We start from the raw sequence: 13,847 nt of genomic DNA, 5'->3' as shown, positions 1-13,847 counted from the left end.
ATATCGAAGTTGTCTATTGGAGTTAAAATCCTTTATGTTGAGTCATTACCTACCAAAGTATATCTGCATGTTTGCAACTATTCAGTAATTGAAATCAGTACACAATGCAATGAATAAGTCTGACGTTCAGATAAAAGAACGAATTAAAAATTAAATTGACATAATTCAAGCCTATTAATAAAATTGAGAATGGAAATGGGGAATGTGTCAAAGAGACAACAACTCGATCATAGAGCAGACAACAGCCGAAGGCCTTAAAGTTTGTCTGAATTTGTTTTTCATTTTCTGACGAAAAAATCATACCTCAGCTACTCGCACTAGTGATTGTAAATTGTTATTCATGGCTATGTGTTGTGGTGCACCAGATTCTATATCAATCTGAAGTCTGCTAGCCACTGCTCTGATTAAACTGAAATCACAACCAAAAAAGTTTACATGCATTTATATAATACTGATCCATGTAACTGATATGCCAAATAAAGAAGTCGGCAGTCATCTGATCTAATTGAAATAAAATTTGAAACAAAGAAATCTGTTTGCATCTGATCTTATCAAAATGAAAATCCAAAAGAAAGAGATATATCACAAAACCACTGATCTAATTAGTTTGACATGTCAAACAATGATTAGAAGTCATTCCTGATCAAACTGAAATGTGACATCTTGAAGTCTGCTGGCCACTAAGCTTATTAAACTGAAATGCAATAAAAAGAACTCTACTGGTCACTGATCTGATTAGACTGAAATACAAAGCAAATATGTGTGTTTAACACTGAGCTGATTAAACTGAAATCCAAAACAAAAAGGTCAGCTGACTACTAATCTTATTAAAATGAACTGTAAACAAAGAAGTGTGCTAGCTACTGGTCTTATTAAAATTAAAGGACAAACAGGTAAGTCAGCTGGTCAGAGATCTGATTAAATCGAATTGCCAAACATAGAAGTTACAAAGTAAGTAACAGGGATGATTCCAAATGAATTAAAATGGGTCACCTTTCAAATAATTCGGAAATATATCAAAACGAAGCATTCGATTAAAAGGTATTCTGTGTAAATTAGTCAACCTGTTGCTTTAGGTTTGTTATGATTTTTATGATTGTATCTATATCTTTTATTTAGATTTGATTTGAATTAAGCATTCCATATTTTTGTCTTTTCAACCAATCTATTGTAGAGACAGATTCTCATAAACTTTAACCAATCAGTCAATATTACTTGAATTGGGGAATTATTACTCCTTACATGGCTTTGAATTTTTATTTTCGTGTGACTTTCATGTGACAGTATGGTACAAAATTGAGCTGCATCTTTGACTCAGAAATAAAATACCTTTTGTAACTATTTTTTTTCTAAAAAATAGAAGGTCGTTTAGATTAAATCCTCCATCTGGAAAATTATTACTACATTAATGTTTCACCAGCCATATAGTCTGTGCTTCTGTGCTGACATGAAATATCATTGATGCAGTTATTTTCAGTAAACTTGCTGTTAATAAAACGTTATATTTATTCAAAACACTAAGTTTTTCTACCCCAGGAATACTAGTATATTGCCTTAGCAAGACTGGATAAAATTTGGGGATTTTTTGGTTTTCAATGCTCTACTTTCAACTGCTTTGATTTGAGCACTACTATTGAGTCCTGAGAACATAAAACCCCGCATCTGGCATACTAGTAGCAAATTATACGACTAGTAACTTTGATAAGTTCATACAACTGCTATGTCGATGTCACTACTAGTGGATTTTCGTCCCAATGTCAATAACCTGCCAAGTACTCCAGTGATAAAATAAAATAACCGGTATCATTGACACGGTCATTTTCTGTATATTTACTGTTTATCAACTTTTTGCATTATTCAAAACACTAAGGTTTTTCTACACCAGGCATAGATTGCTTTAGTCAGATTTGGCCCATTGGTTTGGAATTTATATCTTAAAAGTCCAATACAAAGAAGTGTACAAAACTTCTAGGCCATGTAATAAACCTACTAAAATTAAAATAAAATTTCCAATTATTTGGTCTCCAATGCTCTTCAACTTCGTAATTGTGTCAACATTCAAAATGTTTGGATTCGAACTCCCTTGATGACTACTGTGTAGCCGAAACCCGTGTCTGGTACGGTACATTAAATATTATAATATAAAAATAAGAAGATGTAGTTTAATTGCCAATGAGACAACACTCCACCAGAGACCAAATGACAGAAGTTAACAGCTATAGGTCATCGTACGGTCTTCAACAATGAGCAAAACCCATACTGCATAGTCAGCTATAAAAGGCCCCGAAATGACAAATGTAAAACAATTCAAACGAGAAAACTAAACGACCTGATTTATGTACAAAATAATGAGCGAAAAAACAAATATGATATACAGCAACAAACAACAACCACTGAATTACAGGCTCCTGACTTGGGACAGGCACATACAGAATGCGGCGGGGTTAACTAGTTTGAAGGCGCCAACCCTTCCCATAACCTGGGACAGTGGTGTAACAGTACAACATAAGAACTCACTATAAAATGGTTTCTTTGGTGAGTTTTTACAACCACTTGGCCGATGTCACTGCTGATGGATGTTTCGTTCCCGAATGTATCACTAGTTTAATAGTCAGTGCTCCTGTGCTGTCATTTTCTGTACAATTACTGATAAGAAAACTTTTGAGTTATTCAAAACACTTATTTTTGTAACACCAGGCATTGATTTGGCAAAGCCTTTCAAATTTTTGGTGTTCAATGCTCTTCAAAAAAGAGGTGGAAGATACAAGGGGACATTCAAATGTCATTTTTTGTGGAGAATCTGAAAACGCATTGGCAAAAAAAAACATCGAAAGACGACGAAAGGACAGACAAGATCACAAAACAAAAATGACAGAGCAACATGAACTCCATCCGAAAGCAGGGGTTATCTCAGGTGCTTTGGCCTTCAAAATGTTTTAATTCAAGTATCAGTGATGAGTTTATACAGACAATCATGACAATTTGTTTAATGAAAGTAAGGGCATTGTTGTTCTGCTTTGATTAAAGATTTACGACTTGAAATCAATCGAAGAAATTCAAACGTGGTAAGAACGTTTTAACCCAGTAGATTTTTTTAAAACAGAATAGAATTATAATATTGAGGAGTCTTACTTACTTAATTATCCTCTTCATTCCCAGTGGGACATAAGGCTACACTTGAGGAGTCTTAACATAGAATAATAATATTGGTATTCAGCTGTCAAAGGCATTTGTGATAAAACAAACAAAAAGTATAATTTTTTATAAAAAAGGGACGAAAGATACCAGAGGGACAGTCAAACCCATAGACTGAACATGATTTTATAAGTGTATGCATAGTTTAAAAAGATCAAAAAGTTATTCGAATACTAGTATAGAATTTTAAATGGACTGATGAAATGGGAAAATAGTATATTTGATAACATTGTATATTTTGTGATTTACCTGATATATATAATTAATTTATGTCTGGAGTTGCTGTTAACTTTGAACTTAAAATCAAAATCAAAACACCCTTACATAAATCGAAAAAATCTAAATGTTAGAATTAAAAGGGAAATATTTTCTACAATAGCTTGTAGTAGTTCACACAGCTTGAACAGTTATCAGATCAAGTGTATTATTTTTCCAATCTTAAGAAATATCCTAAAACTCATCTTCAACACTGCCCACAAGATTTTATGAAAGCTGCTAATTACAATTTATATTGTGAGACCTTAATAAATCACATTGAACTGACAAAGTCATTCAGTTTATTTATGTTCTATAAAGCTTTCATAAATAATCAAATCTTTTTATTTCTTAATTATTTTGCAGCCTATCTTTATCTGTATAATATAAACTCTAATAATTAATTTCTCATGTTTTAAAGATAAAAATGCTACTTCGATATTTTCATAAAGAATCAGGATTAAAAGAAAGCTCTATGAAAGCAACCAACCCCAAATCAAATCGTGCATTCATAATCAGTCATCAACATGATTATGACAAATGAAAAAAGTCTGTATTTAAATTCATGTTTATCAGATTTGAAGTTTACAGTTTCTCTCTAACCTTTCTTGTTTACAAGATAACATCAACAAGGAATTTGTGTCCATATGACACTTTACCCCGCTCCCACTATCACATTTCCAGGTTTAGTGAACTGCAAAACCTGGGTAAAACCTTAATTTAGTATATATTTACAATATTCATATCATAATTGGCATGTGAACTAAGTATCAAGTTGATGTGACAGCAACTTCATGGTAAAATTTGTTAAACCAAAACTTTAACCTGATCATTGCCCTGTGAAACCTTGGTCAAAACCATCATTAGGCATATATTTATAAAAGTCCACATGAGAATGAACAAGTTTCATGTTATTTAACAACAAGTTCTTGAAAAACTAACTGATTTAAAAAACTTTAACATGATAATGGACAGACAGACAAAGACAAAAGATACCAAGAGGGCAATCAAAAATGTCAAATTAAAACAGACAACACCATGTTTAAAAAAACCAACTTAAAAGACAAACCACAATAATAAAACATTATACAGAAAACTAAAGATTGAGAAACACGAACCCAACCAAACGGGTATGTGAACTCAAGAGCTCCAGAAGCTTAAGCAGGGACAACAAAAACAGACAGATAGTCAGACCAGAAAACATACTGCCCCTACTATTATCATCATTAGAAAGAAAACATTTCTAACAATAAATCGTCTGAAAGTTTTGATGCTTTTACAAAAGATCTTGACTGTAATTTTTAGTTATGAAGATAACATATTCTTTAATAAAATCCAAACACACCGAGGATCATTCATATCAAATTTGGTTTAAATAGAGTTTGTTGTACCGTAAAATAGATATTAACAAAAATTCAAATGATTGGGTAATTGTCATTCAAGGGCTGCTTTGATTGTAGATCTTGATTTGCTTATCATTCGAGCTGTTTAAAATTTCTGTCTTTCTATTATATATAGTATTGACAAAACAAATTAGTAAAAAAAACAAATCTTCATTTAAGACCAATAACTATTATAATAAAAAGATATCTAATATTTTCATTGAAATAGAGAATATAATTTACAACATATGTGCCCTATAAGATTCCCAGCACCTTTTTCAGTTTTCCAAATATTAAACAATTTCTTATTTTACCTTATGATCTTACTTTAGTCATGGTGGCCATATCGGTTGGTGAATCGATATGAAATTAACAAATTATAATAATTTCAACTAGTATTTCTATTAGATCAGTCTTTAAGGAGATCAAAGAACGTCTCGTCCTTTTTCTAAAAAAAAAGTTCATCGGAAGATGACAAGACCTTGTTCATAAATATTCCGTATCAACTTCACAAATAATTCATGATGGTCTTGAAATATAGATTCTAGGTAGTGACGTTGTTTATCATCTTAATTACGTGTTATAATGTTCTTTTATTTGCCTTTGTAAATTATTAACTTTACTGTTTAGTCCATTTTTGGTAATATCCTTTTGGCGTGACTCGGTACTTATACATCCCGTCTTTGTGTTATTGTGCTATGGTAAATTTTTATATTCTTGTCTTTCATTTTTGCTTATGTGCTTTGTATATATGCCATTTTGTTTTTCTTTGTTGACGTATTTGTTTGTTTTATAGTGACTAAGATTATAACACAATATTAACTGTTGTATCCCTTATTTTGACATTTTCACCTATTATGTCTGTTTGTTTTGTTCACACATTGTTGTCAATATAATGGAATTTTATGCGACTGGCATACAAGTCAGAAGTTTAGCTAGCTATAAAACCAGGTTTAATTCACCATTTTCTACATAAGGAAATGCCTGTACCAAGTCAGGAATATGACAGTTGTTTTCCATTCGTTTGATGTCTTTGAGCTTTTGATTTGCCTTTTGATAAGGGACTTTCCGTTTTGAATTTTCCTTGGAGTTCAGTAATTTTGTTATTTTTCTTTTTAACAAGATTCTGGACCAGAGATGATTTATTGACTGATAACAACTGATAGGAAAAGCTCATATTGGCATTTAAACAAATGTGCTAAACAAAATTAAGGTCTTACTGTTTATTGACAAGGTAAGTAACACACAATGGAGTGTGTGAATTGATCATGACAGCACCTAATCACCTGTTCTGGTTTCAGTTCTTAAACAAATTTGATAAAATATCAAAGGAGTTCATCAAGAACAAGAAATGATTGTAACAGGATGCTGTTACGAAGTCTCCCAAACGAAGCTCCCATAATTCGTAATTCCCAGGGTCGCCTGACATTGGGCAACGTCCAGTGAAAATTGGTTTGGTCCAGTAAAGTTATATGCATTAGTGATGCCTGGGGACTAACCTTGTATATCATTCAAATCATCTTGGCATGACAAACCAGAATATATATGGTTTAGGGGTGGGGATCTCGACCATTTACAAGATACTAGAACATTGGGGGTGGGGAGCAACCCCTGGGGACTGGCCCTATACGTCATTCAAATGTTCATTACATGACGAACAGGAATATATATGGTTTAGGGGTGGGGATCTCAACCATTTACAAGATATTAGAACATTGGGGGTGGGGGGGGGGGGAACCCCTGGGGTTTGACCGTATACATCATTCAAATGTTCGAGACATGACAAACCAGAATATATATGGTTTAGGGGTGGGGATCTCAACCATTTACAAGATATTAGAACTTTCTCAAATGGCAGGGGGTCGGAATGACCCCTGGGGACTAACCCTGTATATCATTCAAACCATCTTTACATGACAAACCAGAATATATATGGTTTAGGGGTGGGGATCTTGACCACTTAGAAGATATTAGAACTTTCTTAAATTGCAGGGGGTGGGGTGACCCCTGGGGACTAACCCTGTATTTCATTTGATGTGCTTTATCATGACAAACCAGAATATATATGGTTTAGGGGTGGGGATCTCGACCATTTACAAGATAATAGAACTTTCTCAAATGGCAGGGGGTCGGGATGACCCCTGGGGACTAACCCTGTATATCATTCAAACCATCTTAGCATGGCAAACCAGAATATATATGGTTTAGGGGTGGGGATCTTGACCACTTTCAAGGTATTAGAACTTTCTTAAATGGCAGGGGGTGGGGTGACCCCTGGGGACTAACCCTGTATTTCATTTAATGGGCTTTATCATTTAGAACATTTTCAATTAAAAAGATTGTGTCTATCACAAACGGTTTTCAATTTATAATCATTTGAAAATAAAAAAAAATAAAATCCCATAGGGTTCTATAGTAAAACCCTCTTTTCTTTTTGCCCCTCAAAGTACCCCTTTATAAACCCCATTGCGCAAACAAAACCCTGATTGCACCACTAGACATGTTAGTCTAACATATTGTGAAACCCTAAGTCAATCTGACAAGCGGTTTTGGAGAACGGGTGCGGACAAGTTCAAATTTAAAAGCGGCGGAAGAAGAAGAAGAAGAATAATAATAATAATAAGAACTGAGCAAAAACAATAAGTCTTCCCAAACTTCGTTGGGAGACTTAATAAATAGTGAAAAGTATATCGCTGTTCTGTTCAGGCAATAAACTCTGCTATGTAAAGGTTGTTACGACAATTTAAAAATTATTAAACATATTTTTAAACACTGTCAGTCTGTAGATCAGTATGAAAAATATAGAATATAATACCAGGGGGCAAATATGAAAATCTTGATTTAAAAAAAAAGTTTTGGAAGATTAATAGAACTCAAATGATCTATAACTATGGGAACACAACATATTTTCCCTGTTTTAGCCCTGTGATTCTCAGGAGACTTATTAATGAAATAAATTATAAAATGTAATAAAGTGAAGTAACTTCAATTAGCACAACAACAAAAAGAAATTATCACTCCCAACCTAGGTGACGTTTAACTCATATACAAGAGATATCAAATAATTAAGGTTCTCTGACATTGAATAGAAAGATTGGCTTGTTGCAACACACATAATCGATTCATTTAGGTGTTTTACCTTTGCATGTGGGAAAATATAATAGAAACTAAGCATCTAGTCATAAGCACATCCGTTTGGGTCTCAAAGTACACAAGAAGATGTAAAAACAGCATCGATCTTTTATGCACAACTGTCTCAGAATTTGACCATACTCTAAGATGCAAACACATACTTGAACACCATATAAGAGCAGTAATTTCGCAGAGAAAAATTGGCAGTGAAAGGGATTAACAAGAGTGAACACCCCTGCTTTACTGACAATGATTGATTTCATTTTGAAAGTCTTAAAAATAAAGTTTTTTTACTACAAGTATCACATAAACTCAACATTATTAATGATTAATGACAACAACATCAAGGTCCGATAAACCCTGGCGGACATACATGGACACCTTAAAATCATTCAATAAACTAAATATATATAAAAAAAGATGTGGTATGATTGCCAATGAGACAACTCTCCAACACAGACCAAACGACACAGAAATTAACTACTATAGGTCATCGTACGGCCTTCAACAATGAGCAAAGCCCATACCACATAGTCAGCTATAAAAGTCCCCAAAATGACAAATGTAAAACTATTCAAACGAGAAAACTAACGGCCTGATTTATGTACCAAAATAATGAACAAAAAGCAAATATGATATACAGCAACAAACGACAACCACTGAATTACAGGCTCCTGACTTAGGACAGGCACATACAGTTATGGCGGGATTAAACATGTTATCAAGCGCCAATCCCTCCCCCTAACCTTGGACAGTGGTGTAACAGTACAACATATGAACAAACTATAAAAATCAGTTATAAAGGGCTCAACTCATCAGATAGATACAAAGCAAAAACAAGAAACAAAAACACAGAGTGGACGAGATAGTTGACCGTTTGCTAATAGAATCAAAGAAACAAATCAAACTGTGAACTTAACATTGACCAATGACCCAGGAAAATGAGGTCAAGGTCAGATGATTCATGACAGACAGTCATGTACACCTTACAATTATTCCATGCACCAAATATAGTTGACCTATTGCTTATAACATCTAAAAAACGGACTTAACAAGAAAAACTATGTACTGACCAATGAACCATGCAAATGAGGTCAAGGTCAGATGAAACCTGCCAGACATGTAAACCCTACAACCATTCCATAAACCAAATATAGTTGATCTATTACTTATAGTATCTTAGAAGAGGACCAAAATGACATAAATTTAACATTGACCAATGAACCATGAAAATGAGGTCAAGGACAAATGATACCAATCAGACAGACATGAACACCTTACAATAATTCCATACACCAAATATAATACTCATAGTATTTGAAATACAGACCAAAACACAAAAACTTAACAATGACCAATGAACCATGAAAATAAGGTCAGATGAAACCTGCCAGACTGACATGTACATTACAACCATTTCATACACCACATATAGTTGACCTACTGCTTACATTATCTGAGATACGGACCTAATCACGTTACTTTAATCTTGATCACTGCTTCATGAAATTAGGTCGAGGTTAGGTGAACCCTCATCCTGTCTTACCAAAATGTAGACTTTGGACAGGCACATACAGAATGTGGCGAGTTTAAACATGTTAGCGGGCGCCCAACCGTCCCCCTAACCTGGGACAGTGGTGTAACAGTACAACATAAGAATAAATTATATAAAATCAGTTGAGAAAGGCTTAACTCATCAGATGGATACAAATAGAAATACATCTAACAAAAACACAGAGTAGACGTGGACGGGTATTTGTAAATCTTAACAACAAAAACACAGAAGTACAGATCTGAGAGTACTAGCAGTTACTGACAGCTAGTTCAAAGCCAACAACAACTAATTAAAACATTCATGCATCTAAGACTAAATTATCAATCAATACACATCCAATGGATTAAGTATAAAGACGTCATAAACAGTCAGAGAAAAACATGACTTTGTGCAATGACAAGATACAGGTATCGACAGATTGTAGAGCCATAAATGTGTATATGTATATAACATAAATATTTAGTTTGCTTTCAATTTACTGATAACAAAATCAATATTAATACCAATAAAACAACATTCAAACATTTCAAAACAGCATAATGTAAGTATATATTTCAATTTCTTATATTATTTTACTTTCTCTTATTCAGTTAGTAGTAATTATTAGGTGAAAATATTGTGACGTTTTATTCCAGTCATTAATAAGGAGAAAGCTGGGTCAACATGGACGTTACGAAAATTTGGAACACGGTCATATTTTTTTTATTAAAACCTTTTCATTCTAAAAGGAATAAAACTATTTGTCAGATGAAAAAGCTTCCTAAGTCATACAGGCTCTGTGTATATAAGTTGAATTTTTCATTATTTCACACACTTTGATGCAATTTACAATTAAAAATCAATATTACAGCGGTCGGCCAGGTTGATTTTGTTTATTTATATAGACAGACCCGTGTTCCTGGTTTTGGTTTATAAACTTGCATCTTCAGAGAATAATTGTACCTATCACATGAATTACTTTCCCAAGACATACAGGGTTTGTGTTCCACACTTTGATGCAATTTTCAATAAAATATCAGTATTACAATTGTCGGCCATGTTGATTTTGTTATTTATTTCTAAAGACAGACCCCTGTACTAGTCCCTGGCTTAACTTGTTGATCCTATTGTATTTCATATTGTAACATAAAATAATGGTACCTTATCTCTCACAATACTTCATTGTGAATTTCTGTTTAAGGTAATATTATGATAATATTATTTCACAGTGATATTTCCTAATCAAAGAATGTCCTCCCTGAGGAATCCTACTACATCAGAAATAATGTGAAAATGTTTCTTGAATCTTTGAAATATTGTTCTATAAAAGTATTTGTATAGTCGTGAAATGCTGCTGCATTGAATAATTCTCAGGTCATTGAAAGTTGTATATATATATATATATATGTGTGTCTCTGCCCTAACCATGCTACAAATTTTGAAAACTTAAAAGGGTCTGAAGGCTGGCCAAACTTTCTAATCTTGTTTTTGGGAGAAATTTCACTCTACCGAGAACTTACTTTTTAACAACAGACAGGAAATATAAAAAAAATGCTTGACATTATATCTTGTTAGATGTATATTGTGATAGATTCTGTTTGAAACTGTAAGAAATAGAATGATAAATAAAACTATCAGACAATTAAAGCAGCATTGATAATTCACTTGAAAGAAAATCTTTCTCTTTTTTTTCATATTAAAAAAAGTCACCCAGTGGGTAAAAACACACCTTGTAGTATAAAACCAGCAATCTTATGTTTACATGGCCTCATCAGTATACAAGCATGAAGCATTGACATATTTTATTTAAAGATCAATATTTATAACTGGAAATATTTTGTAAGCAAGTGTTATAAAACAGAACTTTGTCCAATTTTTCTGATAAAACATGTTCATCTTTAATAAATGATTATGTGATGATGAATTACTTTATGAGTCATGCAATTATAAATGTAGAAAACTAAGAAATACTAATCTTTGTTGTTTGGTTGCTGCCTCATTAATGTATACCTCACATAGATATCCTTTTATTTTATTAAATCCAAGGAAATATAGAAAAACTAAGTTTCTTGTTCTGACTAAAGTTTCAGCTCCTCATGTTTATACATGTACAGCTTAGTTTTAGAGAACATAAACTTACACATATATGTTTATTTTGATTTATAAATGCTTGTACAATGTAGCCTATAGTTCAGTGGTTGTTGTTTGTTGCTGCATATCACATTTGTTTTTCATTCATTGTACATAAATCAGGCAGTTAGTTTTTAATTTGAATATTGTTTTACATTTGTCATTTGGGTGCCTTTTATACACAAAGCTGACTATGCGGTATATGTTTTGCTCTTTGTTGAAGGCCTTATGGTGACCTACAGTTGTTTACTTATGTCATTTGGTCTCTGGTAGAGAGTTATCTCATTGGCAATCATATCACATCTTCTAATTGTTATATTATATATTTCGAAGTCCTTCAAATATTTAAAGTAGTCAAATTAACCTATTGATTAAGGAATAACAAAAAAAGCTGAAAAAGGTGTGTACATATGAAATAATTATATTGCATATATTAATCTGATATTGACTTTTTTTGTCTTCCTGCTTAATCAGCTTCTGTACACATTTGAAATTTTGAAGCCCTCAAATAGTTCTGTCATATAATTTCTTACAATTAGTGAGGCTAATTTTACTGTCATGTAGACTGTGCCAAAAACTTTTCCAGCTACTACTAAGCCCAAATCAGAAATTTTAAAGTTTATATGCCAAAAAATAATGCATGTTTTACATTTAAACATTTAAGAACGCAAAATCTACAGGTGGAAGGGGGGGGGGGGTAAAATTTTAAGGTGTACATTGTACATGTTTATGTTAATGTGATACTTGTAGTAAAACTTTATATTTAGGACCATCAATCTCAATCAATGGTCAGTAAAGCAGACAAGACCTTTCACCGTGTGTACTCTTGTTTTTCTATAATTCAAAGAATAAAAAACAGAAATTTATGTTTTACAAATGCAAATGTCAAACTGAAGTATCTCAAAGTATTTAGAAAGTTATGAAGGTAAATTTTTCTTTGCATTTTTTCGATAGTGCATAACAAATTCAATTTTAAGGAAAAATCAACGAGTGATTGTATGCCCTTAACATGACTACAATTGTTGATGTTTTTTAACAATAATGCCATTTTCTTTCAGTATGCCAAGAAAAAGAAGAAAGCCATCAGTTTGCCAAAGAAGAAAGTAATCTTATGATAATGAGAAGAAACCGAAACTAGATATGGTCAACAAAAACACGCTTTCTGGCTTGACATGTACACAAGCAGATAAAATAATAAATGAGATTTTAGCTGAAGTTGAAAGTGAAGGTGAAGTTGACAATGATATAAGTGTAGATAATATTCAGTGTGAAGAATTTATACAAATGAACGTTGACAATTTAAATCAACATGTTCGATGTGAGGTCAATGATGACAAAATATCTGGCTGGACAGCAGTCGATAAGATAATGCACGAGATTTTAATTGAAGCTAATGAAGGTGAAGTGGACAATGAAGAAAATGAAGTGTACAATTACACAAGTGCAGAAGAATTTTTGCAAACTAGCTTTCTCAAGCAACAGCATGGTCACTGCAGTAGCAACACAGACTGAGTCTCCCTTATCAGAACTGTTTGAATTTGAGCAATTAGTATGAACATTGAAATCAGAACTAAGTGAAAATTATATAACTTTATAAAGATTCAAATAGGATAAACATATTAGAACCTTATCATGGAAAAGATAAAACTGACATTAAGATTAAACTCTCAGTGGTTATAGATGCCAACTTTCTACCAAGGATTTTCGTCAACAACAAAGAAATGGGAAGGACAATAACATTTGGACAGGACTTCCAACAGTGTAAAATAGCACAGATTCGACGCAAAAACTGCTAGCAAGACTCCGCATGTATGTGTTGGTAATCCAGATGAGGAATTTCAGTACAATACTCCAGTTTGCTCAGGAATTAGTGATGTGTTTACAAAAGAAATAAGGTGTTATCGTGAAGGTGATTATGGTGCCTCAAAGTGGGATACTGCTTACACATCAACTATACGTTCTGTCAGATGCAAAATGCTTGTTCATGGTGGTCGTTGTTCGTCTTGAGCAGAAGACCGACGAATATTGAGAAAAAGACAACAGAGAGCAGAAGAGAAGAAAACTTCAACACCTGTGATTTTCGTTCCTCGAAGATATCAACATAAATACATGTCCAGAGAAAATCTAGTGACTAAAATTGAACAGAGAACTGAAATGAGAACTCGGTCTTCAGAAGTAGAAAAATTAAAGAGACAGCTTCATAAACAAATATTGCAAAA

At 32.9% G+C, this 13,847-nt stretch overlaps 1 protein-coding gene across 3 annotated transcripts in view; it reads right to left on the bottom strand.

The window, feature by feature from the left end:
* Nucleotides 1–13,847, bottom strand: part of LOC127726048 (peroxisomal acyl-coenzyme A oxidase 1-like) — a 52,393-nt gene that overhangs the window by 10,322 nt on the left and 28,224 nt on the right. For 2 of the 3 annotated variants that reach the window (XM_052233380.1, XM_052233401.1), the window contains one exon: nucleotides 304–409. In XM_052233380.1, coding sequence (XP_052089340.1) covers nucleotides 304–409 — 106 coding nt within the window. Of the gene's footprint in view, nucleotides 1–303; nucleotides 410–13,847 lie in introns of those variants that run through there. The other variant, XR_007993295.1, reaches the window with a different exon arrangement.

This window comes from Mytilus californianus, unplaced genomic scaffold (assembly GCF_021869535.1).
Source record: "Mytilus californianus isolate M0D057914Y unplaced genomic scaffold, xbMytCali1.0.p SCAF_1, whole genome shotgun sequence".
NCBI classification, from domain to species: Eukaryota; Metazoa; Mollusca; class Bivalvia; order Mytilida; family Mytilidae; genus Mytilus; species Mytilus californianus.
This window is presented reverse-complemented; position numbering and strand designations above follow the sequence as displayed.